The 26,102-nt window shown below is 35.6% G+C and overlaps 3 protein-coding genes and 1 long non-coding RNA gene across 5 annotated transcripts; 2 read left to right on the top strand and 2 right to left on the bottom strand.

The window, feature by feature from the left end:
- Window positions 1–55: 55 nt before the first annotated feature.
- Window positions 56–7,065, bottom strand: LOC140791237 (uncharacterized). 2 transcript variants are annotated; one of them, XM_073141677.1, is made up of 6 exons: window positions 6,969–7,065; window positions 6,589–6,651; window positions 5,742–6,188; window positions 2,463–4,521; window positions 1,774–1,980; window positions 56–561 (listed from the first exon to the last, which is right to left on the bottom strand). In XM_073141677.1, exons 3-6 carry the CDS (start codon window positions 6,080–6,082, stop codon window positions 247–249), a joined length of 2,922 nt encoding a protein of 973 aa, XP_072997778.1. In that variant the 5' UTR covers window positions 6,083–6,188; window positions 6,589–6,651; window positions 6,969–7,065; the 3' UTR covers window positions 56–246. The 2 variants fall into 2 exon arrangements, with proteins under 2 accessions (XP_072997778.1, XP_072997776.1); XM_073141675.1 differs by lacking the exon at window positions 6,969–7,065 and adding an exon at window positions 6,792–6,931.
- A 5,225-nt stretch (window positions 7,066–12,290) lies between these two features.
- LOC140791096 (uncharacterized) lies at window positions 12,291–13,274 on the bottom strand. Its single transcript, XR_012109517.1, has 2 exons — window positions 13,185–13,274; window positions 12,291–12,800 (listed from the first exon to the last, which is right to left on the bottom strand). It is a non-coding gene; the product is annotated as an uncharacterized lncRNA (long non-coding RNA).
- Window positions 13,275–14,964: 1,690 nt separating this feature from the next.
- On the top strand, window positions 14,965–18,702 carry LOC140790628 (14 kDa zinc-binding protein). Its single transcript, XM_073140780.1, has 5 exons — window positions 14,965–15,116; window positions 15,589–15,646; window positions 17,850–17,939; window positions 18,326–18,443; window positions 18,537–18,702. Exons 1-5 carry the CDS (start codon window positions 15,058–15,060, stop codon window positions 18,602–18,604), a joined length of 393 nt encoding a protein of 130 aa, XP_072996881.1. The 5' UTR covers window positions 14,965–15,057; the 3' UTR covers window positions 18,605–18,702.
- A 1,423-nt stretch (window positions 18,703–20,125) lies between these two features.
- On the top strand, window positions 20,126–22,633 carry LOC140790627 (uncharacterized). The gene has a single exon (XM_073140779.1). The coding sequence runs from the start codon at window positions 21,873–21,875 to the stop codon at window positions 22,464–22,466; it is 594 nt and encodes a 197-aa protein (XP_072996880.1). The 5' UTR covers window positions 20,126–21,872; the 3' UTR covers window positions 22,467–22,633.
- The last annotated feature ends 3,469 nt before the right edge of the window (window positions 22,634–26,102 follow it).

Below are 26,102 nucleotides of genomic sequence, written 5' to 3'. Positions count from 1 at the left end.
AACTGAAAAACAGAAACCGCATAAGCATAAGAAGAAATAATTTAAAAAGTCATCATGCTAAACAATAAGTTTATTTTCTCATTCATAGCAAAGAACAGGAACATACAAATTGTATATTCACAATGGAAGGATTTTCTAAAGAGGCATCTTCACCTATTTGGGGTTTTTTTTTTTGGAAAAAAAATGAACATTGACAAAAGATTTAAACCAAGTTATGCAAGATAATTGCCTTTAAATTTTTATCTCTTAATCCATGTCAAATTCCTTCATTGTCTTGGGACTGCAAATGATGTTAAATGGCTTGTCAATACTGTCCTTCAAGATGGAAAGCTGTCCCTCCTTAAGTAGTATGTCTTCATCAAGGGCTTCAATCTTTTTCCTGAGGGTTTTCATGTCATCTTGCATGAGCACGTTAGTCTTCCTCAACTGCTTTGCTTCCTGCCACACGAAGTCCCTCTCTTCAGTTACTGTTTTAAGTGTACCCCTAAGAGCATTTATTTCCTTCATGCATTCTTGAAGGTCCTGCTGGGTCTGGTTAATGTTCTCATCCTTCTTCAGCATCTGTTTAACATTGTCAATATCATTGGTATGATCAGGTAACTAAGGAAAAATAAGTTGAAACCAAATGCAGCATTAATTTTGATCAGTACATCAATGGAAGATGTAATAAGATACTTCCAAGAAGATTGGAAGTTCATAAGGATGCAGACTATCCTGACAACATGCCAACCAAAGCAAAACATAATCTCAGATCTCATCTCTAATGGTAGATCTTATTTCCAATCAGATTAGTCTTTGATCTAGATCGTGGACAAGTGTCAGAACCATCTAGGGACCTGGCACGATGCCACACTATATAGAAATGGAGAACCATGACAATAACCTGAAATTCCCAAGGAGGTTTGACTATCTTACACAGTTCAAGGTTCCTAGAAAAGAACATTGTATTATCAGTACCAGTTGCTGGATAAAGAATAATTGTTGATGCATGTCTAAGACCTATTGTTTTTGTTATTTTATACCTATTTTGCCCGCTTCGGACATACGTTTAGATTGATCCGTTGATCTTATTTGATAGAGAGAAAGAAAAAAAGCAGAATAGCTTCGACCATTGACATATACTTATCTCTCTATCCAATGTCTAGACTTTTGGCATGTCATCCCTTTTGAGAAACCCAAGCAAATGTTTTTAGATGATATCTTTCATATTATTCAAATGTATAGATGTATCCTAGAGAAAACAAGATATCTTTCATATTATTCAAGCACGTTTCAGTCATCAAAGTCTCAGCATACTCTGCTGCTAATAAGAGTTATTTGATCATTTGTGCACCAAGCAGCCAAATAACAAATATATAGAAACTTTTACAACTGACTCCTGATGCAGGTATTACTGGCATAAAGAGAAATATAATTCATAATTGCAAAGAAATATATGTAATTAGACACAAGCATAAGCATAGGCATGAACAAAGTAACCATATTCTATTATTCTATAACATCCTTTACTCCTTTAGATAATGCTGCATAGCAAGTAGCAAGAAATATGGACACCCCCATATGTATACACACAAAGTCATAAACATGTTCATGATGCAATAATTATCTAGCAAGAATAATTACGTGGAGGAGAATCTGTAAATCTTGAAATTTACAAGTTTTTTTCTGTTAAATTTAGAAATTTTAAGTCTGCAGAAAGGAACTCTGTAATTCATCAGAAGAGTTGTAATCTATGAAAATCAGTTTAGATGAAGTATCGTTTAGCATGTTTACCTGAAACTCCATTTCCTTTGCCTTGTGATTGAGACAGGAAAGTTCATCCTGAAGCCTCTGGATCTCGTTTTGCTGAACGCCGTAGCCCCTAACTGAATATGCCAGTTCTGCATGCAGTTGTTCAAGTTCCAGTTCTTTAGAACATAGCTTCTCACGCAGTACTCTAGTTAGCATGACTTCTGCTTTTAATTTGAGTTCCATGTCATCCTACATAAGGTGGAAATATAAATATTGAGATCAACAGGATCGTCATAAAGGGAGAGCAAAATGTATAAGCTGCTGAAATGGGAGTACTTGATCACTGCTGGCTCTTGTTTCATTAAATTCCAGGGCTTCAAAATCAAAGATGTCTTCTGTAATTTCTTAATATAAAAATTGATGCAAAGAATTTCCTAAGTTATGATGCTAGAAACCTAGAAATCTCTTAATATTGAGAAAATTACACAATAGGTGGAAGGGAACTGATAACCAGAAATGAACCCAAGAATGCATAAAAGGCACATTTAATTTGTTTATGTACATAGAAAGCCTGAGTTCGTTTTACCTGCAGTTTCTGTGGTATAGTGAACTAAATTATCTTCTGCTTAACATTAACATGAAAGTGTTTACTACTTCCTTGCACACACCTCAGTTTCTGTATATTACTTAAACATATACGTAATTCTTTAAAACCAATAGCTTGCTTGTACCTCTGATGCTTGATCCTTCTGTTGCCCTGAGAGACCACCTTCTATAGTTCGCGGCATAGATTCTGATGCTTCTAAACTAGACTTATCATCCAATATTAATTTGATTGTCTGGAGACTTCTTTTAAAGCTTTCAATTCCTCTTTTTATGGTCTGGTGCTTTAGCATGTGCTCCATGAGAGAGTATCCTTCAAGAGTAGGCTCTTGGCTGTTTTCATGCTTCATGGATTTTATGAACTCTAACAATTTAGCACAAAAATAACTGTTATCATCAAGTAGTGATATGCCCTGAGTCTGCAAGTAGTCCACTCTGCCACGAAGTTCCTCATCAAGCCTTATTGAGAAAAGTTTAGATCCACTTCCACTACTCTGCAAACGATTGAGGAATGAAATGTTCTCATGCCTAAGGGACTCTATCTCAAGCCTGCAAGATTCAACCTCTCTCCTCAGCATCTGCTCCACACCAGTCAGCCTTATAAGCTCCATTTGCAGCCTATTAATGTTGTCACCACTCTCTATTGATTTCTTACCGAGTTCTTCACTGTATCCTTGTCTTAAGGCAGTGATAGTCTTGTCCTGTTCACTGCGTATCCTTTGAAGTCCTACCACAACCTTTTGTAGTTCCTTATTCTCCTCCACTTTTGCCTTGTAGCTTCTCTTAAGGTGGTCCCTTTCATCTTCGGCCTTAGTAATGTGATCTTGTAACTCTGTGCTGAACTTATTGATATCATGATTTTCTTTGCTTACTTTCTCCAGCATAGCAGTCAGTTCTTTAAGTTGCATTTCTGAATTGGTTATCCTACTCCTTGTCTCAGCTTCATTTGCCTGACGTGAAGAAACTTCCCTTTGGAGAGACACATTCTGTTCGGCAAGTTCTCTTACCCGCTCCCGAAGCCTCTGTTCTTCAGATTGGAATTTTGCAAGCTTCAGTGACCAGTCATTCGACCTCCTGTCCAATTCTTTGTCTAATGTTGATTGCAGTTCAGTTTTTTCCTTCTCTAGCCTCCTTGTTCTGGTATCTAATTCTACCTTTGATTGTCTATATTGCTCTTTAGCAGAGTATCTCTCAGAAAGACGCGATTTAATTTGTGAAGATAGCTCGAGCACCAGGTATTTCCTGTCTTCATTCATATTCTCAATCAGCTGAAGCAATGCTGGTAAACTTGAGGTTTTGTTCCTGAGCATCTCAAATTCAGAATTTTCTTCAGAGAGAATCATAAACTTCTCGTCCACCTCTTTAGCTTTCCTAAGTAACTTCTCATCTGTATCTTGTTCCTCCGATGCAAGATTTGGCAAACTATCTTGCTTAATTCCTGTAAATTTTTTTCCAATAAAACCAGTTTTTCTTTGACAACCCTGTAATTGCTTGGGCCAATAACCATTTGAAATCTCATGGGACAAGGAAAGACTAGAAAGATGCATCTGTGTAGTGCTACTAAAATCTGAAGAAGGATGCGCATCTGATGAATCTTCATAGATATCTTCAACAGTAGTTGTGGTTTGAGATTCATAGTCTTGTGATTTTATCAACTTCCCTTGAAAAGGATGAGCTAGGCTCTCGTTATGTCTTCTTGAATTTCTGTGGTGGGAAGTGCGTCTGAGATTGTCTTTTCCTGACTCTCTCGTCAAATTGTAGGGAAGACAGACATCTTTCATGTTTCCGAATGAATAGGTCCTATGGCTTTCCTTAATAGACGTTGGTGAAGATGGTGCTGTAGACTGAGCTAGTGGAGGCTTTCCTGAGCAGGGAACTGCAATTTTTTCATCTAAATAACTGTCATTTGATGTTTCAGAAGAATTCTGCTGGTTCTCATTTGGTCTTATTGTATCCTGCTCTCCATCAATATAGAGGTCTAGGACTTCATTCTTGTTTGAAAAATTGGGTAGTCGAGCAGGTCTGCATCTTAACGCCACAGGAGGGCTGTAGCACGAGCGCCCTGATGAACAAACATAACTTTTTGAACCTGGAGAATCAATTTCCTGAACTTCATAAGACTTTTGGACCTCAGTAAGTTCACTTCCTCTCATTCCATCAAGCCTTTCTGGGTTCAATGTATGGCAGCTAAAGAAAACAGAGATTCCAATGTCAATAGCAGCTTATAGATTTAAAGAAAATAATAAAGAAAAATATACCAGGAGAACCATAGGAAAGATGATATAATTATGGTGCAATAGAAAACAAAACCAACTTTATATCCTTGTGTTGGCAAGAAATAGCAGCTAAGAGAGGGATAGTCAGAGAAAGCAATTCTCTTTTGTCTAAAGAAAAATATATAAGAACAATGGTTAATGCTCATATATAGAAAGACCTAGAAACTTTTGTAAACAGTAAAAGTTCAACGTGACTATTGCTATATCTTTAATAAAATCAGTCATTTATAAAAAAAAAATCTAAAGATAAAAGATAAGGTAAATTTTAATACATATATTCAAATCAAAAACTACATACTGACATGCCGAAAACCTAATTTTTTTTAAATGCTCTAAAAATTATATTAAAAATATGCAAAAGGTGTCAATGTGCGCCAGTGGCACGCAGGAAATTGATTACATATAAATAATAGCATAGAAAATTAATTACATAAAAAATTCCTCTCAAAAAAATGAGCGGTGGATCCAAGATGGTCGCAAAGTACGTTGCTAAGCCATTAGCTGGGTTCAAATGTCATGTTGGGTTTAGTCCTGGTTGTCCTCACAATACCACTTATGATATTGCTGGCCTCAACAGAAGAATCAATTATTTAAGTTAGAATGATAGTATTGGAGCTCATTCTCGATACATGATATAGCAGAGTTACACCATCACTGTCTGCTAGATTAAAAATGGACATAAGCATATAAGAGATTATTTTGAGTAATTACTTCATAATTCATTTATCCAATTTCATAATATTGAATTGTATTGTCACGTATCAGCTTTATTATTTTTTATTTTATGGTATTGTGTACATTTTGTTTTTTTCTTACCAATAATTTATGCATGCATGTGTATTTATATTATAATTTTACAAAAAAAATTTTAAACGTATCAACAATATATATATAATGCTTTTATTTATTTATTTTGTCGTGTAACATGTGCCCTATTTTTTTCAAAATTTGTCATATCTCTGTATCCATATCTTATTGTATCTGTGTCCCATGCATATATTCATGCTTCTTAGCCGCCCACAAACTACAATTGTCTTTGACAATATTTATCAATACAATAATTATAGGGAAAAGAAATAGGTATGCAAACAGATTAAAGGACTTAAAGAGACACTAAAGAAAACGACTTACTCGAATGGGCATTTTCCTATATGATGAGGTGCACTGAGACAAGTGGATGAGGAGCCGCTAAGGTTGCCTGAAAAGTTCAGTTCCCCTTCTTCCAAATCGCCATAAGCAGCTGGAGATGAAAATGAAAGGCTCCTTCTAAGATGTGGATTGGATGAATCCTTGCTGTTGGAGTACCTCTTTCGTGATTTGAAACCCGACTCATCAGGAGTTTGGGAGCTAAGGCAAACAATTTCTCCTGTAGGGATTTTTTCCTCTTTCGTCTTGTGGTTGGATTCTGGAGGAGCTGCATTTGTATTTCCATTGCCAGCTACTGAGGATCTAAAGGAAAAGAACCTCCTCATCTTTAAGGATCTATATTACAACTCTGATCTTGTGAAGCATACTAATCAGACTGGTGCCATGTAACCTTATAATTGGTCTTGTTGATCTTCCTCTCCAAATTTGAATCTTTCATCAAACCAAGTTGAGAAAAAATAGACAGAAGAATAAGCTTTAGCAACACTGGCGAAAAGATGTCAATTGATCTAAGAACTTCCGAACCTCATACATGAGAGAAAATCAAGCACCCCTAAACTGTTGGAAGAGATTCTGATTCAACCTAAACCAGACAAAAACAGAAGTATTCTAGTACCGCTGCTGGCTATACCGCTGCTGGTCGATAGTCAGCAGCGGAAGACCACATGGTGAAACCTCACCGGTGTGATTTAGACACCGGTGAAGGATATCGCGACAGGGACACCGAGGTGAAGCTCCCCAGGTCGATGCGAGGCTGGCCGACGAATCCAATGCGTAGGGCAAAGCATTAAATAAAACTGGCATTAAATCGGTGGAGGGGACGGGTACTCACCGGCGTAGCGAACTTCGGGTTACGCAGGTGATGTTCCGGCGGTGCGCAATCGTCGTCGAACACCTACGAAAAAGAGCGGGGGATTGATATGAGAATATATAGATGAGAAGAATATCTAGTTTTGCTAGGTTTAATCGGCGGCGAGCCGGCGATATACAAAGAACTGCGACTAAAAAATTAAAAAGAAAAATCTAAACTCTAACCTAAGAATTTGCAAGAGGACCAAGAATCCACTACTGAAACCAAATCTCGTCTTTGCGGACCAAAGAGAAACGGAGATTGGGAACAGTGCTGGGTATTTCTCCAGCAATAACACGCAGTGACTCGGATTAGGGTTTTAGAGATGAAAGCAGAAAAGGAAAGAATCGAGCGAAAGTTACCGTTGAGATTTCTCGGAGACTTCCTTCTTGCGATTTCTTGAATTGCAAAATAATCGGGAATTCGAAAAGACGCGAGAGTGCGAAGCGTGGCAAAGCGGCAGGGATTTGAAACGGGAAACGCCAGAAGAGTATTCGGATGTAAAGGCCCTTCGATGCCGAAAGATCTACTTAATTGCCACTCAGTTGTAGATAGAGAAATAATGAACGATTCAGGCTCTGTGGTAGATAGAGAAATACATGTGCTACTCATGGCTAGTTTGGCATGCGATTTTTTGACCGTTAAAGCTCTGCACCAGTTACCGGAAGCACCGGTGGGAGAAGTCTTTGGTTCCTTATTACCTAACTACCCCTATTAGTTTGTATATATACCAACAGAACTGTTGCCAAATAATTCATTTTCTAGTGGTGGTAGGTTTGGTACAATTTCTATTGATGCGTTTATAAAACAATATTATATGAGATAAATATAACATCTATCCTACAATGTAAAAAAAAAACGTTATAAAGATGCCCATTAATTAACCTACGGATGTTAATTAATGAATAGAAGTTATAAATATATTATTACTGGGCCCCGGTTAAAAAAAGTGAGGGGCACAATTGTACTTTCGCCTTACCTTCATCGATGACCGGTTGTTGCCGGTCAAGAGAGAGGGTTGCCAAAAATTTTGGTAGCACGGCGCGGGATAGGAGCGCATAATTTGAGCACTTCCGCATTCGAGTGCTTGATTGGTAGTTGGAAGGTCGACTTTTTGGCCATTATTTAATTCGAAAAATGCTGCACTAACGTTAAAATATTTAAATTATTTTGAATTTGTTGAACGATTGCTACGTTATCCGCCTCAAAATTGGAAGGCAGGTAATGTATATGTTAAATCTAATTACTCTTCTTTGTTTTATTTAATCATTTAAATTAGGCCGATTAATATAGCTCGTTGGATTTGGTACAATAATTCAAAAGTTCAAAAAAATTTTAAATCAATCTTTTTATTATACTCTTCTCTCGCAAGTTTATATACTATGCTCATGGTTCGTGAGGCACGTACTTCAAATTTAAACTTCTTTTAGAATATAATTTGATGAGTAAATTTAATCATGCAAGGGAACCACTGTTGCGTGCAATTAATTATATGCCATCTTCATTATTCACGAGGACATGGTTAGAACGTGACATTGGATTTAGGCCAAATTGTTGTCCAAATTCTCACAAATCATATATTCTTTAAAACTTTATTATATATATATATATATATATATATAGAAAGCCCATGGACAAATAGATTTATTAAATTCAAACAAAATTTACGAGCTTAGATACATATAAAAAAAATAGTAGATATATTAAAATCAAAGATGTGTATAAATCTTGAAGCAATTTGTCCCCATAGAAAATCAAAGAAATTATAAATAAAGAAAAACGACTACCAAACCTTAATATTTAACTATTAGAGGGAATAAAGAGTGAAACTATGATAGTGGAAGAGATGTTGCGGAAGAAGCAATAGGTAAGGGCGGCGAGGTAGGTGAAGGGATGTCGGAGAGTGGTGGCACATAACAGCCAAGTGAGAATGAGGGGAAAAGGATGAGGTAGGCGACGTGATAGAGGTTGATGATTACAAATAGCAGTGAGATTGTGAGTAGCTAAGAAGAGGTAACGGTGGCAAAGAGGATGCGATGATAATGTAAGGGAGAGGAGGGAAGCAAAGTGAATGGGAGGGAAGGGGAGCAATAGTGAAGAGGAGGTGGCAATTGTGTGAGGACGGTGATAGCGTAGGCCTTGGCAATAGCGGAGAGATTGCAATTTCAACAGTGGGGTGATGGTGACTTAAAATAGGAAGAAAATAGGAAGAATAAAAGAAAGAGAGAAGGACGAAAAAGAGGGCATTAGAGACGAAAAAACCTCACTAGAGGATGGATATCCCTCCCTGCCAAAGTTTAAAAAGAGGACAAAAACCTAGTGTGGCGAGGGGGAAATTTCGCAAACCCTACTAGGGTCGGTTGCCAAATATATATTTTATAAATAGGATCATATATAACACATTACTTTTTTACCAATATATTGAACATGTATGCTCACAATTTTATTGATGTCTCAGACTTTCTAGATTCTTTTCCTATGGAAAGATTATTTACAAATTAAGCATTTTTACATGATTGCCATTAAGTTCTTTTTAAATATTATATTTATGACTACATTGTTTTAAAATATTATATTTGCCATAGAAATATCTTAATACTCTTTTAAAAATATCTTTTAAAATTTATAATCATTTAAAATCAAATTTAGATTTGAAAACAGTTCGTTTTCTAAGTATAACTTATTTAAAATAGTTCAAATTCTATCTAGTAATATACCCAATTTCATAATATTATTTAAAAATACAGCACAAAAGTATTTTCTTTTATGCAAGACAAAAATAGTTGATAAATATTTTATGCTTCTAAATTCAAGAAAAAGAGAGGATATTTAGTCATTTAACTTAACAAATACAGTTATTAATATTTTATTAAAGACTAATTATAATGGCAATTCTAAAAGAGTCAAAAAAATTATGATAACTATAATATTTTAAAGAATGCAATAGTAATTATGATATTTTAGAGGTTTTCAACGGCAATTGTGTAAAAAAAAAAACTAAAGCAAATGCTACACCCTCTAGGCCTCTCGCTTTTACATATTTTCGATTTACACCATATGTATTTAATATTTACCAAATCACTCTGACGTTTTGCAAAATAACCCCTGTCGTTAGATCCATTATAATGTTAAGTTGACTAAATTAAGTACGTCTCCAAAATATCCTCGCCTAACCTAAAGTCACCTAATTATAGAATCACGCAGACTTGAATTAAAATAATTTTAAGCTCGAGCCTAAATAAGCTGATAAATAAATAATTTTAAACTTGAATCAACTCAAACCGAAATCAAATCTGATCAAGCTTGTAAAAAATCATACTTAAAATAATATCTGATTTAATGGTGAGAGTATAATATTACCTATAAATATTTTGTAAAACATAAGGTGTGATCTACGAATGTTGTAAAACACAGGGTGTAAATTACAAATAAGTCGGAAACCCCAAACGCCGGAATCCATTCCCACTCCCCAAATTTTATCACAATTAACAGGAGAAGTGAACAAATCTTAGACTAATTCAAAATTCCTTGCACAAAATATATACAAAAACACCAATTGTAATAAGAAGTACATCAAAATTAGTAGACGACAACGTAATTAGGAGCGATATAATTAATTCAAGGCCAAATGGCATCCACGGAGAACTTCACTTCCTCCAAGTCGTCGTTCAGATCCATCTCCTGGGCCTTCGAAGGCCGCCTCAGTTTGCTCCCGTTCTTCCTCGCCCCATCCTTAACGGCGGCGGCCGCGCGGAAGAGCAACGTGTCACCGTGCGGCATTAGGTTGGCGTTCCCGGGTCGAAGTAGCTCGGATAAGAGAAGGACTATGGTGGCCATGGGAGTGGAAGTGGAGCTCGATCGGTACAGTGGGTAGTGAGGAAGGCGGAGAAGAAGACGTCGTAGATTTGTGAGTGCGGTGGTGGTGGTTGGGTTGGTTTACGACTTGGAAGTGGAATTAAAAAGAAGAGTCGGTTTGGGAAAGTGGCCAGTGGTTTAGCTGGAAGCCAGTGGTTTCTTGAGGCAATCCTGTTCGCTGTTCGTCATAATTAAATCTGGAGGTAGATCCAGGTGCACATAGATATTTTATCACCCTACCTTTTTTAAAAGTTTTTGATTGGACTACTTCTGTTCCAAGACTTTTAAAATGGACTATCTCAAACTTATTTATTAAATAATGTCTAATTTAATATAGCTCTAATAAAAATACTAAACTGATTAATATTTTTTTTTTCTCTAAGCAAAAATGCTGATTAATACTTTTATATATAAAAATATTATATAGTTACATAAACTGATTAATACTTTTTTTTCTCTGAGCAAGACTTTTAAAACTGACTAGCTCAAATTTATTTATCAAATGATATCTAATTTATTGTAGTTTTTTTTTCTGAGCAAAAACGCTGAACTATTTAATATTTTTATATGATCTTAAATGTTAATTTATTCAGTGTTTTATGTATATAAATTATTTTAAATTAATCTTTCAGAAAAAAATTATTTTATTATGATTATATTATTTGGTAAACAAAATTTAAAAAACGAGTCTATTTTTTTTTTAAAGTATTTGCTGTTTCTATCCTATATCTATAATATTTGCACAAAAAAATTTGGTGATAATTTGTATACACTTTTACACCTTTTTTTTTAATAATTTGTCCCGTTTTTTTTCCCTTAATTTCTATATAACATTCTACTGCTATTTTGATTAACAGTTATTAACCCTAATCTATAATTTATGTAACTATATAAATTCAATTACTAAATTTCTGACTTAGACTGACACTAACTAATTCATTATTAACTATATGATCAACCTCAATATTCTAACAGAATTCCTTAGTTGATATAACTTTTATTTAAAATAACCAATTCCTCTATTAACTATATCTCAGATTTAGGTATTTTAAAGATTAACCATAATATTCTAATATAATATTCCTTGGCTGATACACTTTTATTTAAAAACGGTTGGGTTAAATTAACGTTTTAGTAACAAAATCCTGGGAGACATGACGTTAATAATAAAATAATAAAAATATAGGGTGTTATTTAAAAAAAAAATCTATTTATATATCAAACCAATAATTCTCTAATTACAGCTTGGATGACCAGAATCATAAATATTGTTGTCCAGTTGGCCCTTTTTGCATTAATTTTCTAATTCATCTGCATCGCTAATTAATGCACCGATTTGGCGATTAGGAAACAGTGGGTTGTGTTTCGAAACCGTTGGCAAGTCTTGTGTTCTTGGAGTTAGTTGAGAAGTGAGGGGGAATCGGCTTAGATTTTGCGTGTTTCGCTTTCCTTCCATTATATATATATATATATATATATATATATATATATATATATATATATATATATATAAAAAGTGGACTCTTTTACAAAGTTTACATGAAGAAGCATCTATAACTACTATATTTTGAGCAAACTCCGGTTTTATCTTATTCTAATCCTGAGGTTAAAAAAGTGTTATAGAGCTTCGACTTAAGCCTGGCCCGAAACAATGAAATGGGAACCTGGGCCCAAACTTCTCGTAGCTTGTAGTCCTGTAGATGTTTTCTATGACTAGGATATCACTTTTTATTTTGATATGCCTTAGTTTAGACTGTGTGCATATGCATGTATATATTGGGGCTTCACTAATGAATGGATTATACTATAGCATGTTTAGTCCACACCACTTCACAGACAAAAATTATGACTTTCAAGGATGTGGAGACAGTGAATCTTTACAATGGCAAGAGCAATATAACCAGTATATCATATCATATCATCACAAAAGAGAAAGAAATATATATTAAAAAAGGGGAAGTTTCTGCCAAGCAAACATAAGAATTAATAGAACATTTTCTTGCCTTTGCACAGCCATGCATGCACCTTCATTGGTTCCTATTGATTCACTTCTTTTCTGCAGCTTCTTGTGAGTCTTGTGGTTTACGAAGAGCAGGAGGTAGAGTTGCAACCTGGCTCATGTTCGGCGGCTGGCGGTGATGCCTGCAGCGAAACGAGCCGGCGTGCGTCGTCGGGGCGCAGACGCAGGTCTTGCTCCCGCCGGCGAGGCTCGAGAGGGAATCATTAGACCATGACTTCCTCATGGATCCCTGGTTGTATTGCTGCAGCTGCCGCGCGCCTTCGGTTAGTATGTAATGTGTGTTCATGACGATCGACTTCCTCAATCTAATGTTGTTCTCCTACATGTTCAGAAAACAGTCATGGATGAAGAGAATTAATTAATGGAAATTAACAACAACATTGTTAATTTATTTCTGAAATTGAATAACATCTTATATCTGCACACATGAATTATTGGATATCATTGACTAGTAATTTCATGTTTGATTAAAAGGAAATCTTTTGCACAGATAATTAAAGAAAAATGTTATATATGTTGCCTTGTTAATTCGATCACAAGAAAGGCCACAAGGTTTTCCAAGGTTGTCTCCATGGTACTAGATTCAGAATCAAAAGTAATTGAAACTACTTCAAGAACAAGGAAATGAGAGGGAATTTCAGGGAGAAGGACAAAGTTTTAACAAAATAAATATAAGGAAAACAAAGAAAGATCTTCTTCTTACCTTGGATTGATACTATAATGGATGATTGAAAGGAGAAATAATGAGGAGAAGGAAGGAGAATCCTTCTCCAATGAGGAAGGCAGCAAAATTGGGAGTCCATGGAAGAGGGCTTCAATTAATAGGCATACTTACAGTTGGCCCACGTACCAAAATGGGAGTCAACCAACCACTTTTTCTCCACCATTCCTTTCTCTTCTCTTACCATTTCAAACACGTCTGCTATTAATTTGAACAGGCTAAGTCCACAAATCCCTGCAATGCTGGGATATTCTCTAAGTACATGGATACTGAAATGCTATATTTTCCATCAGATTTTGATCTTAGAAGTTATTTTTGATTGTTGACCTAGCACTATTTCAGAAGATTTGACTTTGAAATATTGATATCCTGATTCACATTGGTAGGACTTTGGAGTTGGCCTTATCTTACTGGTCATAATATTATAATATAAAGCTCCTCCATCTATTCCAGTCTGCAGACACTCCTTCCACAAAGCCTGCTAAAGAAACATGGGGAGACTCGTGAGATAAAAATATATACATAGAAATTTTTTGATTCAAGGTTTCGTCTACCAACATAGCATCTACATAGAAGAAAGAGTGAATGTCAGAATTTTTAAAAAAAAAAAAAAAAGAGACAAAGGAAATAGAATAACAACCTTCGGAAGATGGTCTCCAGGGTAATGGCGACGGTGGCACTGAACAATGCTCGCACGACAGGAAGGAGTATCCTTTCGATCCAAGAATCCTTGAGAACCAATGAAACCAATCTACTTCTCGTATCGGCCATTGGGTCTGAGATCTGAGACTCGGGGCAGCACACCGGCGGCGTTCGTACTCCGACCGCGCTTTCATCTCCTCCTCCTCCGCCTCGAGAAGCTCCTACTGATCCCTTCGCCTGGCAAGTAACACAATCATGGGCATTTCGACATCCATGCCGTCGTCGTCAGTAGCGACGGAGGAGGGCAACGTCAGGGATCACGCAGGCGGCCGAAGGATAAATTCGTACGTAAATAATTAGTTTTTGCAAATAACCACCTAAGTTTCAGATTTATTAGGAATTACCCTCCGCCCTTTTTGATTTTTGCAAATCGACTTCTCTTTTACGAGTATGTTTACAAAAAAGAAAAAGGAAAAAAGCACATCTGACTTGCATCGGACTTGAATTCTTGATCTAAAATTAACAGAAAAGTAGGCTCAAATTGGAGCAAAACAACACAGGCTTCATCATATGACTTGGTCTTGAGTACTATTATTTTTATATTAGTACATCAACTTATTTATAATATCAGCTTAACACCTTATTTAGATATAGAGAAAATAAGAGAAGTGAAATAATAATATTTTTTTTCTATTGCCACCTTGGGGCTGTCGAAACAAAGGAGCGGCCCGGGGCTGAGCCGAGTTCCTTCGAAAATAATTTTGAGCTGACCCTGAGCTAAAACTAGCTTGTTCAGGTTTGATTCAAAAGCTAGATCTGAGTGCAATCTAATCTCTTTTTCTTTTTTCCTCTATCAACTTACCATCCTCCTCCTTCGACTTAAGTCGCTGCCTCATCGTCCTCCTCATTTGTTAAGCCGTCGTCTTGTCCATCTTGAACGAGGCTTGATAATAGGCTCATTTTAGGCTAAGCTTGATCGAAATGAGCTGAGCTAAATCGAGTCAAGTCTGAGCATAATTATAAGACTCAAAAGTAATTTCAAGCCGAACCGAGTCTTGAGTCTGAGCCCTGCTCGACTCGTTTACGCCTAAATCCCACCCTTGGAAAATACTACTGGTTCGAAGGGATAGGATAGTAAATAGATAACATTTTTCGGGGAAGGGCACGGAGTCTAAAACCTCAAAATCTCCTAAGCTTAGCTTGTGCACCTCCAATGGCGACCTCGGAGAAGGAGGCGGCGCTCGCTGCTGTTCCAAGCGATGGCCCGACAATGTAAAGACGTTCCCTTATTTCATCGATCTCCTCTTTATCTCCATCCTCTTGTCTCTTTAATGAATTGGAATGCATCTTAGTAGTTCTGAATGCATTAAAGAGGTAGATCTGCTTCTTTGGTATATTTTTTTTGGCTCTGGATGTTTAGATTCTTTAGTATTCTCTATCTTGCGTTAGTTCTAGATCCAATTCTTTATTTGATGTGGACAAGATTTGCAGAATCGCTATTGCCTAGCATTCGGTGTCATGCCTTGCATAATTTCTCTACTTATAATAGCGGCATCTTAATTGAGCAAGTACTCCTTACTCGTGTTACATTTGGTTTTTATTTTGGTACTATTTACCTAAAAAAATAATCTTTCTTCCTCCAAGGAAGAGATTCTAGAGTCGCTTATAGTAGTTTCCAGAGTTAACCTCAACGTAAAATTTATTAACTATGTGACGTAATAATTAAAGCTTATTCTAAGTGCAGATTCGACAAGATTATAAAGAAAGAAATTCCTTCCACTGTGGTTTATGAGGATGACAAGGTATGTATAATATTTCTTCTTTTTAATCTCAATGAATTTCTTTATCATGTGCAATTATTCAATGAGATGGCTTTTGTTATTTACCATATAGTTGAAGTACGCAGTACCCAACTACATTAGATGCTTTCACCTTTTCTTTCTCAGTGATGTACTAATATTCTATAATATGCTTTAACGAGGTACCGAGGATGTGAGAAGGTTGGTTGAAGGGGATTTGTAGTATTTATTTGAAATTAGAGTTCAGCTTGATATAGTATACTTACTGTACCATTTGGTAGTAAATTATACATTGTGATGTCTAGGTATGCTTTTGGAGTGCAGCTGTATTCACAATACCTTGTAGTTTTCTCATCTCAAAAGTATATAATGGGGTCACGCAAGAGAGCTTGAAAAGGCTTCTACAGTATAGTCCTAATAGTAATCTGAATCTCTTTACTCTAATATAATGATTTATTCCTGGCTCGTGACAATTTTGATATGTAAGTTGTGTGCTATGATGCTGCATCCTCATATTTTTTAGGTTCTTACTGTAATTATACCTTAACTTCTTAAGTAATTGAGATCAAATATAAAACTTCTTTCCATGGGCATTACATACTGTTCTCCAAGTATTCCGAGATAACCATATGCAAGTTTTTGACTTCAAGTTATATTCAGCATCAATTTTCTCCATAAGAACAGAAAAAAATTCCTTTTACTCAGTTTGCTCCTCATAGAAATGTGACTAACTGCATAAAGTGTAAACATGAAAAGAATTAGTATCATAGACTCGTAGCAGCAACAGAGCATTAGTAGTGATGATGTTGCTGGAAGTAGTATTCTACAGGGGTGCTAGTAATGTATCCCTTTCTGAAGGTGGCAGCAGTACTGTTGATTTGTTGCCTATAGAGAAAAGGACAAAGGTTGTGGTTTTGGCAGAAGGGGAATCATAGATGATTTTTGTCCATTTCCGGATGCTATGCATATCGGATCATTGAAGGAAGTAGGTTTTGGAGTCCTGGTCTGCTATATACACGGTCTTAAGTGCCCATCACGCAGTCCATGCAGCTAAAATCCTACCTGGCTTGGCATGGCATTGAGATGTGAAATGTATTTGTGATTCAATATGCTGCCAAAAATCTAAGAACATGATAACTGGATGTCTGTTTTTTCACTTTAACACGATGATTGGCTTGACTTATAATCAGAAATATGCTGGATGGGTTTAGGCTTAGGCTATGCTTAATTATCAAATAAAGAGTTGTTTATTATGTTTCTACTGCAGTTGTATTATGAGTTTCATAATGGATATCTAGAATGGAGTTTTGGGCTTCGAGATGTAAACGATTTATAGGGGTGTAAACGAGCCGAGCTTGTGCGAGCCGGCTTAGGCTCAGGCTCGGCTCGAAATTAGTTTCGAGCCTCCAGGCTCGGCTCAGCTCAACCCGAGCCGAGCTCGAGCTGAGCCTAACTGAGCCTGAGCCGAGCCCGAGCAAAGCTCGAGCTCGATTAGAGGCGGTGGCGACGTGGGCGGTGGCGACATGGACAGCGGCTTGCCGAAGGAGTCGGAGACGGATGGAGGAGGCCAACGACGGAGGAGGAAGAGGAGGAAGAGGAGGAGGAGGCCGACGGAGAGGAAGGCGTGGCGCCGTGGTGGTGGCTTGCCGTCGTTGCCGATGGAGGCCGACGGGGAGGGAAGAGTGAAGGTGATTAGGTGGATGAGGGTGAGAGTGAAGATGAGGGTGGGGTGGGGGAATTGAGGATGGGGAAGGTGGTGATGGGAAAGGTGAAATAATTAATGAGGTTGTGGTAGGTGAGGGTAGGTGAGGGTGGGGTAGGTGAGGGTGATGAATATTGTGTTACGGGTGAGAATGAGTTAGTGAGGGACACGTGGCAATATTTCTGTATGCCACGTGTCCTTAGTCATATGGAGTCAGGCTATCGAGCCTATCGAGCCTATTATGATGGCTCGGGCTCGGCTCAGCTCTGATCGAGCCGAGCCGGACTCGAGCTTCACCCGAGCCAAGCCCGAGCCGAGCCCGAGCTGCTCGTCAAGCCTGACAGCCCTAACGATTTACAGTTATTTTCAAGCTTCTATAAACTAAATGATGCAGTACTTTCCCAAAATGGTGATCTTCCCTCCATGATTTACCTTTTCAGGACAATATCAAAATCCTGTTAGATTTTCTTCACTAACTTTTTTGGAGCGGGATTTATTTTGCAGGCCCTTGCATTTAAAGATATAAATCCTCAAGCTCCAACGCATATCATAATCATTCCCAAAGTTAAGGATGGATTAACTGGGCTATCAAAGGTATCTTATTTGGCTAATTTGTTAAATGATCTGCATGCTGCAGATTTGATATTTGAACTCAAGCATGTATATTATGTTTGAAATTAAATGTCAAGAGTACAGACATGAGTAGTATCAATTTTGAAATTGGCATCCAATACTCGGTTTAAACAAAATAACACAAGGATAAAAATGCAAGAATAGGCACATGCCCATATCAGATCTGAAGTCAGAGTATTCTTTAAGAAAAGAGAAGGAAAAGCTAGTCGAAGGAATTGAATATGCTGGGATGCACTCCTTTATAATTTCCTTTTTGGCAAAGCATTGGTCTCCTTTAGTTTGAGTGGTAGAGAAATTTTTACTTGTTTGGTTTCTCATGTTGAACTTGATTCACCCTCTTACAAAAGGCTGAGGAAAGGCACATTGAGATTCTTGGCTACCTACTCTATGTTGCCAAAGTAATTGCAAAGCAAGAAGGACTTGAAGATGGCTTTAGGATTGTCATCAACGATGGACCCAATGGATGTATGTATTATTTCTGGAGTTGAGATCCTTTCTTTGGGCTTTGGTACCATCTTGTTCTTTCATTGATATATATATATATATATTTCTTTGCAGGTCAATCTGTGTACCATCTTCACATTCATCTTCTTGGGGGGCGGCAGATGAACTGGCCTCCAGGTTAAGGTTTCTCCTATGTATCATAGTAATCTTGCATGGTGATCTTTGACTATGCATCTACATTATTAAATAAAGCAAAACAGCCTATAGCTGCTAGCAAATACTCTTTATCTTTGCCTATGCATTTACATTATTAATATTAGTAATTATGTATGGTGAAAGTCTAGTGCTTTACTAGATATAAAAGAACATGTGGTCCCTTGAAATTTATATCATTATTAAATTATCCCAAGTCTAAAACAAATTGTCATGAAAGTACGAATATTTAGTGGATAATTGAAAACCATGGTCTATGATCCCATGGTTTGGCATCTCTACTCTATTCCATTGCATGCCCCATTTGCTTAGCACGACTCTGCTTTGAATTCACTCATATTAATGTCCTCTGTCCTATGCTCCTACTTGTTATTTTTATTATATGTTACTTCTCATTTATGAAAACTTGGATCGACCCTAAAACTAAAATTTTATCTGTCTCCTGTGAGAGTACATAGATGCATGAATAATGCATGGGCCGTGAGGCATGTTCTTATTTATATATACACGAATGATATATGCACGTTTATTTTAGACTTGTATAGATCTCATTCCCGAACGTTTTATTTCTAGGCCATACCATATATGCATATATATTATCTGAATGCATATTATATATACAGACAACTGGATATATAATAGTTTCTTGGCTTGGATATTTTGATGGGTCCAAGAAGACAAAGATAAGCATGGAATTTGAATTTATGATAGCTCTATATTAACTCAACAACTAATCTAAAAGTATAAGTTGTTAGAAGTCAATAATTTTTGTATTTTATATTCTTAACATCTTTCGTGATAGTGGACTATGAAGAATAGCGTAACTTTGGCAACAACCTCTTTCAAATTGTTTAGCTGATAGATTATATATATCTTTCTTGATGCCCTTCATATCTATTTTTTTTATAAAATAAAATTAGATCTAATAGTTAATATACTTAAGGGTATAATAGAAACATTAAAAATTTAAGTCCTATAACCGGTTCAACAGTTGATTACTTATTTCTAAATTATAATTTTTAAGTTGGCACTATTTAACGAGTTCTTTTGTATACAGACACATTTTTTTTTAAATTTCATATTTATTAAAGTATGCCATTCACTCTGTTTTTTGTGACAATTTCAGTAATTTATCAAATAAAAGATAATATATCAGAATAATGTATATACATTTGAATAAGATTATTGATATATTTTTAAACTTAACTTGATAAAATTTTAATAAAATTTATCTCTTTTGTTATTTTTTAATTACTTATATATATATATATATATATATATATATATATATATATATATATATATATATATATATATATATCTCTCTCATTAATTTAAGATTAATTTAAACTAAAATTTGATAATATATAGAGTAAATTTAAGTTGAAGTCTATCTCAAATAATCAAATTGAAATTGTCTAGTATTAAGTAATATCTCCTATAATCAAGGTCTAATCACATCCATCACAATCTAAATTTTAATAGAAAAAAGAACATGTACCTTACGAGTTAAAGTTAAGGGCATGACTAATATGTTTATTTTTTCAAGGTAAGAGGTGTTGGAATCGGTACCAGACATAAAAACAGGTTATTTTAGCTGTTAAATTAAATTTTAGAGGGATATTAAAATATTTAGCATATATATATATATATATAACACATTCGTACGGGCTAATGCATGCGTATTAATAGTGGCGATATATTCAACATCAATAGTAAAGGCGATGTGTCCTCTTCCACAATAAAAGCCTCGTCAACGGTAACTACAGCAATTGCGGCGGCTGCAAGGGCGGCGCTTTTGTTACTGTAAATCCACTGTTTTGTGAAGATGAGGGAGTGTTTTAAGGGCGAAAATGAAAATTAAGCTAAATGTCAACTTGTTTGATCCCATCAATTAGATGGATGGAGGTGGGATTGGGATTCCGAGCTAACTTGGTATGGGTTGGTTCAGACTGGCCATCAAATTTACAATGTGATTGAGATTATGACAGATTTGGACAACAATCAGATGGGCATTGTTTGGGTGCAATTAGAGTGGTTTAGATATATATAATTAATGTGTTGATATGCATATGATCGTAATCGAGAGAACCTCATGCAACTATATTGAAGGGTTAATTAGAACCCCTCAACTATAGATTATTTTAACTTTCACTGTCTTAGTTTCTTTTTTCTCTATGTCCTTCTCAACTATTTACTCTCTTTCTCTATCTATGTTAAGGACTAGGGTTTGGGAGAAAGAAGTGGACCGATGAGCCCATTTTCCAAGAAGTGGAAGTTTCAGCAGTATAGTGGTCATTTTGCAACTTAGAGGTTAGATGATTTTGAATAGTTAATGGGTTAAGCTGTAGAGAGGAGAGTGAAAAAAGAAGTTAAAAACGAAAGACTGAAAATAGAAATGCAGTATTTCTTTTTTGTTTAATTAATCGCCACGATTATAAAAAGCTTTAGAAATATTTGAATTCATAGTTTTGTTGACCTTGCGGTAGATATAGAAGATCGAAATGGAGGAGAAGAGGGACCGAGATGTTCACCGGGAGTAAGAATCACCAGACTGAGAGTGCCTCAGCCATAAATAAAATTAAAAAAAAAAATCAAAAGATAGCCAATGATTATGGTTGAGGGGGTCAAATGTAAAGATAGTTTGAAACTTTTATATATTAGAACCATTGGATTGGTGTATGCAATGAAATGTTATTTTCTTCTTCAGATAAGTGCGAATTTAGGTTTGCCAAGATATGTCAATTTGAAGGTAGTCTTGTAGTATTTAATGTTGTCTACCTTTCAATACTTAATGTTCCTGTATCTTTCAACACCCAGTCCAAGTCGAGATGATTCAGATGGATGTGAGATGTGCCCTCATGTCTCCTCAACCCCTTACCACTATTACTGCCCTTCCTATATTATATTACAAAGTCTTTTTTTCCCTTTTTTTTTTCTATGTATACTCTCCTTATTTACTTAAGGGGCTTTTTAGTAGGATATACATGAAAAAAAAAAAAAAAATACCCCTATTACATCTCAGTGGAACCATGTATATATTTCTCTTTACAATATATATGTGTTTGTGTGTGTGTGTGTGAAGATCTTTTGAACAGGACCCCACAGAGAAGTGTGGAGGACTGGAGGTTGAGGATTTAAGAAGAGCAAGTAATATTTTATTTTCTTTTCTTTGAATCTTATCTTCTTGGCTCCTCCCATACTATTATTTCTCTACTACTAATTAAACTCCTCCTGATGTCCTCCCCCTCCTCCTCCTCCTCCACCTCCTCTTCACAGAGTAGTAGTACTCTTGCACTAGACATGAAAGGCACACTACTTGTACTCCTCCTCCTCCTCTCCTTCTTCCTCTTCCCCTTGAGCATTCTCACTGTCCTCTTCAGAGCAACTCTTCGCACGGCGACGCCGTTCAACATAGCAAGAAATAATCTCTTGTCGTGGCTCCTGGACTCGGCGCTGCTCAGCGGCGACCGGCGTCGAGTAGTGTCCGGGCATGGCAAGCTCCTCGGCGTGGTCCGGTACGAGCGGGAGAAGGCCGGGAGCCCAAGTGAGCCCGTGGAGTGCGTGATATGTCTCTGTGGGATAGAGGAAGGGAAGGAGATCAGAGAGCTGCGATGCAATCATCTCTTCCATAGGAGCTGCTTGGATAGGTGGCTTGAGCAGCAGTTCACTTGCCCCTTGTGCCGTGATCCTTTGTGCACTAGTACTACTCCCAGGGAAGGAGATCAGGTCATGATGATGATGACGGCGTTGGAAAGGGATGAAGAAGAGGTGGAAGATCCTGTCGTTTTGTTGGTGGCTCATGTCTCTAATGGTTGGTGGCCTTCATGAACCGTCTTGCATTTAGTTCTACTCTGCAATCTCTTGTTCATAGTGATGGATGATGATTTAGATAGGAATACCAACAAAAAAAAAAAAAAAAAAAAAACCGGAAGCAAAGCAAATTGAGTTCTTGGTTTTATTATATTAAAGTGCTCACATGACTCTTTTTCTTGACATATTACCATCTTACTTGATTCGTTCAAAGCTCGAAAAAGGAATAGAAGAGAGAATATAGTTAGAAAGGAGTACGGTAGATGGTGATTGGGGAGAAAGAGTTAAAAACATTCCAAATTGGTGGACTCCAAAATGTTATGCATGGTAAAAATTTAAATAATAATAACAAAGTGGAGCCAAATATGGATCATAATGGATACCAACTTATCATTTACTCCGATCGACAAATTGCACATCTTGCTGCTCTCACTGGTCCTCCCACGTTGATATGGGAAGGATCTACACTTCTCTTAGGAAAGGCCTAGACTTTGGTCTTCTACTGTGTTGTTGTACTTTAACTGATCTTCAATGTCCAAAAGTACTTGATACATGTAATAGGTTTAGATGTATTTAAACCTTCGGGAACTATGAATGGAAATTAATTACTTCACTTCTAAAATTTTGTTTTGTATTACTATGCCGTTTTTAATTTTAATTAAGTTGCGACAGTTAGTTTTTTTTTTTTTTTTGTTGCCTAGAGTTAATTGCGTAATTGTTTTGTAATCGACAAAGTGATTGAAATACAAGTTATTTATAATTGAGTCTAATTCATCTGAATGAAGCGTTGCTACAAGTGATAAGTGAAAGTTGGTAAGAAATTAGAAGAAAAATAAAAATTTATAGGATGTGGTTTGAACCTTTCTTAAAGAAAGGTTCCAATTTTGGAATGGATTAAGATAAAAGAAATCCTATTATTTTTTTTTTATTATCAGAATCTGATTTGCATTATTTTTCGAAGGGTATTCATGCTATGTTCTAGGAGAGGTATACGATAGGGTTTTGACCTAATTCTAGGCAGCCATTTTTCATCTCTCTAGATTATCTTTTAGATGACGGACTTTAGATGGAACATGCTAAATCGCTTTTTAAACATTACTAGATATATAAAATATGGAATAATTAAATCTCAAAGGTCATTGTGACGGAAGAATCAAACTTAATCTAAAAACTTTGTTTTTACTGATTAATTTTAATCTAAATTTGGTTCCGTAGTTTTTAACCCATGTTTTAGAGTTTTTCGCATTAAACAATTTGAGTTTGAGATAATTATTTATGTCCCTAAGAGAGAGTTTAAAGTTCTAAGTTTCATCAACTTGGTATTGTTTATTTAAGGTCCACTTTTAGTGCATCTAAGTCTTGAACTCGTGGGTTGGAAAAACAACAAAAAGAATAAAATAAATAACTATACTTTTGTCAACATTTAAGTTTGGCTACATCCCCAAGGAGGATTCAATGAATCAAAATATTATATCTCACATGTCTCTAGGTTTTTAGGTTTGAGGATATCCTACAAGCACGCATGTAGCAATATCCCAACATGTAGTCTAACAGCCAATTGCTGGCTTCCAGGTAATGGGTTGTAGAGATTTCTTACAACCAGGGTGATGCTGATCCTGTCTCCAAATAAATTTTTAAGTATAAATTGTTTGACAACCGGTGACTTAGTTTGGTGGAGTGATTTAACTCAGTTTAATATGTGTGTTGGCTTAGAAAAGTAGCTCAGTAATGCGATAGCTAGAAGCAATGGCTCAGCATCATGATAATTTAGAGCTTAGATTTTGATTGTATATGTTAGCTAAAAGTTTACTGAGATCTATGACTTTATATTAAAGGAGAGTTGGCTCTTTATTCATATCTAGTTTTATTTTTTAGGAAAATTGGTTTGATTGTTAAACCTGCATATCAGCAGGGGCTTTGACTAGTCTACGATAATTATCTATGGAAAAAACATTATGATAAAAAAATTTAAATTATTTTATTAACTAATGTATACTATTTCATATATATACTTAATGAATGAGTCATCACTAGTCTAACTGGGATGCAAAAGAATACTATAATTACCTTCAAACATAAGATGATTAGCTAGTAATAAATAGCCAACTTGTATGATGACACCATTAGGGACCATGAAACTTGCAATTTGTTTGCTCAAACAACAACCCACCATTGGTTATTAACTATCCAAATTATGGCCATTTATCTCTTGATTCAAAGGGACCAGAACAGTTGCATGCATTGACTCAAGTTGCAATTTGAAAGTCTAAGCAAATCTCATCCAAATTAATAATTTTGGAGTTTGACTCAGGCTCTTATACTTCATCATACATCCAACTTTTTGTTTGTCTTGCATACTTAAATTTCATTTTATTTTATTCTATCTTTTCAAGTGTTAGCTGCTCATTTGCTCAACCCAACAACACATTGAGTTAACTCCTCTTTGAACCTCTCAAAACTCTCAAATTTGCATGCATGCATAAACCCAAGAGCATGGGTTGGCGAAGAAAGTGATTTGCATAGCTTAGTAGTCGAGTTTTATCGATTCATAACAAAGATTATGAGTTTAGTTTTTCTCGAAATATAATTATTTGATACTTATATTCATTAAATTATAAGGTGTAAACTATAATTTTATTAAAAGACAGAGTATTATATATAAATTTTCCTACTTAGTATGTTGAGACAACCTAATGAGTTTAATTTATTTAGAATTGGATAATTAAGAGGCACAAGTACTTATCCAATTAGAAATGATGAAATTGGACATCCAATAATTTTGAATGCACTCGAAAATGAATACCGAGAGGTTGTAGGATTAGAATGGGCTGCTTAGAATTCTAATCAACTTGAAACTAATCTAAATAGATATTATCTTTCCTTTAAGTCCATGATATTTTGTAATCTATCTAATATAATTTTCACAAGTTTTGGTTTCATAGTTTTTCTCCTCGTCTTATTAGCTTTCATAACGTTGCCCTAGACTAACTGATTGGCATCTAAATATTAATGGCACATCTCAAACGAAAATTAATAAGGAATTAGACAAACAATTAATTAATTAGTAATCAAGTCAAGAGGTAGGGCAACAATTAATTAGAATGATCTGCTCATAATTGTCCATGTTTGTAAAACAAACTGAGATAAAAGTGGTTGACGAGCTTGTACTCCAACCACTATTAACCTATATTGAAATATTAAATAAAATTACTGTTTTTATTACCTAAAGCTTTAAGAATAATACTGGTGCTTGGGGTTAAAATCTCATCTTAGGTGCAGGGAATGATTTACGGTGAAAATTTTGAGTCGGCAGCACGTATAAATAATTTAGAATTATTGATTTATTATTCAGTCTATATTTAGATGCATAGTACTGTAACTTTTCTTTGTGAATTTTGAGGTTTATAATCAATTATATTTTTCAAAAAAAAAAAGAGAAACTATTCGAGTATAATTTGAGTCCCTTGTGGGTATATATATTAAGGAGAGTTAGCATCTTTATCTAATTTATAATTAATTTACAGGGTGATGATATATATATATATATATATATATATATATATATATATAAAGAATAAATTCACAGCCTATTTTCTAGCCTAGTACTATTTAATTTGACTGAATTTAGTACTAGCAATGTGCACTGACTAAAGT

Source organism: Typha latifolia, chromosome 6 (assembly GCF_019914945.1).
Source record: "Typha latifolia isolate L0001 chromosome 6, TyphaL0001v2, whole genome shotgun sequence".
Classification (NCBI taxonomy): Eukaryota; Viridiplantae; Streptophyta; class Magnoliopsida; order Poales; family Typhaceae; genus Typha; species Typha latifolia.
The sequence above is the reverse complement of the archived record's forward strand: the minus strand, read 5'-3'. Positions and strand labels throughout refer to the sequence as shown.

What these genes read in the sequence shown, in the direction of transcription:
- LOC140791237 (XM_073141677.1), bottom strand. Translation starts at nt 6,082, where the DNA reads ATGAGGAGGTTCTTTTCCTTTAGATCCTCAGTAGCTGGCAATGGAAAT. An exon ending in ATAGGAAAATGCCCATTCGA is followed by an intron (nt 4,522 to 5,741) that starts GTAAGTCGTTTT and finishes TGTTTTCTTTAG; the next exon opens with CTGCCATACATTGAACCCAG. An exon ending in AGAAGGATCAAGCATCAGAG is followed by an intron (nt 1,981 to 2,462) that starts GTACAAGCAAGC and finishes CACCTTATGTAG; the next exon opens with GATGACATGGAACTCAAATT.
- LOC140790628 (XM_073140780.1), top strand. Translation starts at nt 15,058, where the DNA reads ATGGCGACCTCGGAGAAGGAGGCGGCGCTCGCTGCTGTTCCAAGCGAT. An exon ending in CCAAGCGATGGCCCGACAAT is followed by an intron (nt 15,117 to 15,588) that starts GTAAAGACGTTC and finishes TTCTAAGTGCAG; the next exon opens with ATTCGACAAGATTATAAAGA. An exon ending in TGGTTTATGAGGATGACAAG is followed by an intron (nt 15,647 to 17,849) that starts GTATGTATAATA and finishes TTTATTTTGCAG; the next exon opens with GCCCTTGCATTTAAAGATAT.
- LOC140790627 (XM_073140779.1), top strand. Translation starts at nt 21,873, where the DNA reads ATGTCCTCCCCCTCCTCCTCCTCCTCCACCTCCTCTTCACAGAGTAGT.